Source organism: Bufo gargarizans, chromosome 5, assembly GCF_014858855.1.
Source record: "Bufo gargarizans isolate SCDJY-AF-19 chromosome 5, ASM1485885v1, whole genome shotgun sequence".
NCBI lineage: Eukaryota > Metazoa > Chordata > Amphibia > Anura > Bufonidae > Bufo > Bufo gargarizans.
The window spans coordinates 464297603-464303602 of record NC_058084.1 but is presented as its reverse complement, the minus strand read 5'-3'; the positions used below and the strand labels follow the sequence as shown (position 1 = coordinate 464303602).

Sequence of the window (6000 nt, the reverse complement as noted above, 5' to 3'; positions counted from 1 at the left end):
TTGTGATCGCTGCGGCTCTGTTCCCAGGGATCGTCACCTGACTATGTTTCATTACGAGCTCATAGGGCAGTATATTTAATCATATGTATTTAAGGGGTTGTCTGAAACAGTATCTCTCTTGTCCATGGTATTATGGCAGTCAAGTGAATGTGTGTAAGCTTCAGTACCAGACACATCCTATAGACAAGAGTGGTGCTGATCCTGGAGAAAAAAAAAGGGTGGCCCTTTTTTGTGATCTCAGACAATACCTTTGAGCCCCAGTGAACATTGCAGATGGATACAGTGCAAGCCAAACAAATAACTCAAGCTGATGCAGGGGGTGCAATAGGGAGACACAATCGGTGTCTCGTGATGGCATTCTGTGTGGTCCCCACCATAGGATATAGACTTTGAAAGATGCAGAGGATGGAGTGCTTTATTATACAGATGCTCGCTGCTCTTCCTTGCATAGATCCTATAGTGGTTTATCACTTGTATCTTCCATGTCAAAGACACGAGGAGTGGCGTGTCATAGCAAGAGCAGGTAAAGGAATAATCTAGCACCAGGCTGGCACTGCTTGGCTGGCATTAATGGGATATACTCTGTGGCTGGCACTGTTGTGGGGGGAACTGCGTCTAAATTAGTTAGAGAATTCTACTTAGTTATTAAATTCTTCCTAGTTCGCTAACAGGAAAAAAGGATTGGTTATTATGGGCAACACCTCCCGCTCCGGTCTGTACAAGATGTCATACATGATGCCCATATTCTTGCTAAAAGTCCTGATTTTCACATGCAGGGCCACTGAACAGGACGGCAAAAAGGAGTCGAGATTTAGGGTGATTTACATTCAGCGGCGAGTTTCTGTGCAATTTGGTATTTTTCTGGACATAATATTGGAGGGATAATTTGGAGTTCAAACCTTGATAAGTTTGGCCCCATACCATTGTAACGAGCGTATACATAGAGAATCACTAATCAGTACGACATGACAAAGTGCTCAACAATTTATTTCGATGTTCCAATGCAGCTAAAAATGACAAATGAAGCAACTTTTGCAAATATTCTGAATAAAAATGGCCACTTGATTGGTGCCTACAACTTCTAGGAAACCTATGTGTTGCCATGGTAACAGACTACAAACAAACCCTGTGTAGTCTGATCTAGCAATCATGGTGTTAATATTCATCTGGCCCCTACCGTTGTTATCCATCGTGTCCATGTCAGTAAAAGGTATGATTGAGCAACGAACCAGTCGTTTCTTGGTGTAGTGAACATTTCAGCAATGACCCTTTAGACGCGCCGATTTTATCGGTCACAAGAGTAGGATTGTGACCGTATGCGGAACCATTCATTTCAACGGATCCGCAAAAAAAACAAAAAACAGAAGTTACTCCGTGTGCTTTCCGTTTCCGTATGTCCGTATTTCCGTTCTGCAAAAGAATAGAACATGTCCTATTATTGTCCGCATCACGGACAAGGATAGTAATGTTCTATTAGGGGACAGCTGTTCCGTTCCACAAAATACGGAATGCACACGGACATCATCCCTATTTTTTGCGGACCGCAAAATACATAAGGTCGTGCGCATGAGCCCTCACACTGCTTGATAATCTTGCAGTTTTGTTCGATTTAACAATATCTTACACGATAATTGCCTAGGTGTAAAGGTACCTTAAAAGTAGTGGACAGATGAAAGGAGGTGCTGCAGCAGGATCTGACTACGCCGGGTTTGTTTTGTTGTCTGTAACTATGGGAACACATAGGTTTGCATACTTTTAATTCAGACTATTTGTTAAGTTGCTTCACTCTTCACTTTGGATGCGATGAAAAGATACAAAAGGTGGAGAGGAGACCTGAATAAATAGGAAACTTTAGAAAATCAGAGCATTACAGTATACATCACACACAGGTCCACTGAAGCCACCATTATACAGGCCGATCAAAAGAAGAACTGTCCTGAGGAAATGATCGGGACTGCTGACAAGTATACATCCATGTGTCAGCTGCCGACAGGGGAGTGAGGTATTCAGCTCGAGTCGTCATTTCACGAGACAATGACACAGACCAGAACACTGCAGTTTCTTGTGTATGATCTCCATGTTCTTTATCTGAAAAAGGAAAATATAGAGAAAGCGTATTTAACGTCTCCTGGTGATATAAAGTCGCACTGACTGTTCCTCCAGTTACATTCTCCTGTCTGATCTGCCATTGGGTGTGGAGAAACACAGGGTGCACTCTGGGGCTACAGCAACTGAATAATGTCGAAAAACGTCTCACAGGGTCTACAGCAACAGTGTCAGATGAGAAGAAAAATGAAATTCAAAGAATTACTTTTATAAATATTCTATTATAATATTCTACATTTTTCAAACCAGCCCCTGGATCTGAATACTTTTATAACTGCATGTAATAAAAAAGTTTGCATAGCCACTGAATTATTTAGTACAGCGCCATCTGCTGTTTTTTTTCTTATTTCTTTGTCCTGCTCACTGAGATGGTCGCACGTGCTCAGTTTCATCCTTCAACTGCCCCCTGAGCTGTGATAGGGTGAGCATGGACACGCCCCCTGAGCTGTGATAGGGAGAGCATGGACACGCCCCCTGAGCTGTGATAGGGAGAGCATGGACACGCCCCCTGAGCTGTGATAGGGAGAGCATGGACACACACCCTGAGCTGTGATAGGGAGAGCATGGACACGCCCCCTGAGCTGTGATAGGGAGAGCATGGACACGCCCCCTGAGCTGTGATAGGGAGAGCATGGACACACACCCTGAGCTGTGATAGGGAGAGCATGGACACGCCCCCTGAGCTGCAGCAGAAAAGACCCTCCCCTTGAGCTGCCAACTTGATATAAATCTAGAAGAGCAATGAATGGGGAGATCTCTGTTTCTATGTGAGATACAGGGCTGATTCTAGCTTTGTTAGAAAGAGATTGTCACGCACTAGATGATGTCTGTTATTCATTTTTTTTACATTAGTCATGGGATAACCCCGTTTAAATCGGAAATCCGATCACAATGATCCTCAGATGTGTCACATTGCACAGCGCCTGTTAAATTCAGTGTGAGTTCTATAAATCCATATGCCTTGTTATATTTCTTTCTACCACTGGAGGTCACTGTTTCCATATTTTTGGCTTTGTGTTTCTATATAAAAGTATAATAATAAATAATACATCCACCTTTATGGAACTTAGGCCTCTTTCACACTTGCGTTGTCCGGATCCGGCGTGTACTCCACTTGCCAGAATTACACGCCGGATCCGGAAAAACGCAAGTGTACTGAAAGCATTTGAAGACGGATCCGTCTTCAAAATGCGTTCAGTGTTACTATGGCAGCCAGGACGCTATTAAAGTCCTGGATGCCATAGTAGGAGCGGGGAGCGGTATACTTACAGTCCGCGCGGCTCCCGGGGCGCTCCAGAATGACGTCAGAGTGCCCCATGCGCATGGATGACGTGCCATGCGATCACGTGATCCATGCGCGTGGGGCGCCCTGACGTCACTCTGGAGCGCCCCGAGAGCCGCACGGACGGTAAGTATGCTGCTCCCCCGCTCCCCGCTACACTTTACCATGGCTGCCAGGACTTTAGCGTCCTGGCAGCCATGGTAACCATTCAGAAAAAGCTAAACGTCGTATCCGGCAATGCGCCGAAACGACGTTTAGCTTAAGGCCGGATCCGGATCAATGCCTTTCAATGGGCATTAATTCCGGATCCGGCCTTGCGGCAAGTCTTCAGGATTTTTGGCCGGACCAAAAAGCGCAGCATGCTGTGGTATTTTCTCCGGCCAAAAAACTTTCCGTTCCGGAACTGAAGACATCCTGATGCATCCTGAACGGATTTCTCTCCATTCAGAATGCATTAGGATAAAACTGATCAGGAGTCTTCCGGCATAGAGCCCCGACGACGGAACTCTATGCCAGAAGACAAGAACGCAAGTGTGAAAGAGCCCTTAGCAGCAAAGAATAGTTATTAGCAAAAAATTGGACAAAAATATTCAAATTTGCGACTAAAATACACATTCTAGCACAGTCCTTATGCAAATAAAATACAGATTGCAAACAATTGTAAGATGCAGGGCCGGTTCTAGGTGAAATGGGGCCCTGGGGCGAAAAACAATAAGGGGCCCCCCCCCATGACACTCGATGACTTTTACAGAAGAAACTGTATATTTTGGGGCACAGTGTAGCGGTATACTGTATATTTTGGGGCACAGTGTAGCGGTATACTGTATATTTTGGGGCACAGTGTAGAGGTATACTGTATATTTAGGAGCCAAATAAAATTTTTAGTCGCCAAATCGAAACCGAATGAAAATTTTGGTATCGTGACAACGCTACGCCGATCAGATCGGCGTAGGGTTGTTTCAATACCAAAATTTTGATTCGCTTTCGTCACTATAAAAAAGTATTGCGATACTCAATACCACGCAAAAAAGGCACGTGCATTTCGCATTTTATGAAACGTTCGGCCCGTAATTGAACAGTCCTATCCTATTTTTTGGGGTGACAAGGTGACTAAAAAATGGCGAATGCTCACCGCATAGGAGATATTTTTTAATAATTTAATAGTTTGGACTTTTTGGACGCAGCGCTATGTAATATGTTTATTTATTGTATATATTTTTATATGTAAAATTGGGAAAGGGGGGATTTAAACGTAATATTTTAGAGTACTTTCACACTAGCGTTTTTCTTTTTCGGCATAGAGTTCCGTCACAGGGGCTCTATACCGGAAAAGAACTGATCCGTCATATCCCCATGCATTCAGGATGCATCAGGATGTCTTCAGTTCAGTCGTTTTGACTGATCAGGCAAAAGATAAAACCGCAGCATGCTACGGTTTTATCTCCGGCGAAAAAAACTGAAGACTTACCTGAAGGACGGATCCGGCATTTTTCCCCATAGGAACGTATTAGTGCCAGATCCGGCATTCAAAATACCGGAATGCAGGATCCGTCCTTCCGGTCTGCGCATGCCGGTAAAAATGTGTAAAACGATACAAGACGGATCCGTCTGTCCGCATCACAAGCGGAGACATAGATTCATTCTTGCAATGCATTTGTGAGATGGATCCGCATCCGGATGCATCTCATAAATGTTTTCAGTCACATCCAGATCGGTGGCTCCAGCGGGCAGTTACGACGACGGAACTGCTTGCCCGATCACACTGCCGCAAGTGTGAAAGTAGCCTTAGTGTTTGTGTTTTATTTTTACTTACTATTAGCCCCCTTAGGGGCTGGAACCCTTGTCCTATTCACCCTTAGGCCCCTTTCACATGGGTGAGATTTCTGCGCGGGTGCAATGCGTGAGTTGAACGCATTGCACCTGCACTGAATCCGGACCCATTCACTTCTATGGGGCTGTGCAGATGAGCGGTGATTTTCACGCATCACTTGTGCGTTGCGTGAAAATCGCAACATGCTCTATGTTGTGCGTTTTCATGCAACGCAGGCCCCATAGAAGTTAATGGGGCTGCATGAAAATCGCATTGTATCCGCAAGCAAGTTCGGATGCGGTGCGATTTTCACGCTTGGTTGCTAAGATGAAAGTCTATTCACTGTGTTATTTTCCCTTATAACATGGTTATAAGGGAAAATAATAGCATTCTTTAATACAGAATGCTAAGTAGAAGGTCAATATAATAAACATTATATACACCCCACTATAATAAACATTGAGAGCGCCCCCCCAGTATAATAAACATTGAGAGCGCCCCCCCAGTATAACATTGAGAGCGCCCCCCCAGTATATCAAACATTAAGAGCAACCCCCCCCCCAGTATATCAAACATTGAGAGCGCCCCCCCCAGTACAGTCATGTGAAAAAATTAGGACACCCTTTGAAAGCATGTGGTTTTTTGTAACATTTTTAATAAAAGGTTATTTCATCTCCGTTTCAACAATACAGAGAGATTAAAGTAATCCAACTAAACAAAGAAAACTGAAGAAAAGTCTTTTCAAGATCTTCTGTAAATGTCATTCTACAAAAATGCCTATTCTAACTGAGGAAAAAGATAG

At 44.0% G+C, this 6000-nt stretch overlaps 1 protein-coding gene across 1 annotated transcript in view; it reads right to left on the bottom strand.

Moving 5' to 3' along the window:
• Positions 1-1459: 1459 nt before the first annotated feature.
• Positions 1460-6000, bottom strand: part of HEPACAM2 (HEPACAM family member 2) — a 121247-nt gene continuing 116706 nt past the window's right edge. Inside the window, exon 10 of the mRNA XM_044293993.1 lies at positions 1460-2088. Coding sequence (XP_044149928.1) covers positions 2085-2088 — 4 coding nt within the window. The 3' untranslated portion in view covers positions 1460-2084. The remainder of the gene's footprint in view (positions 2089-6000) is intronic.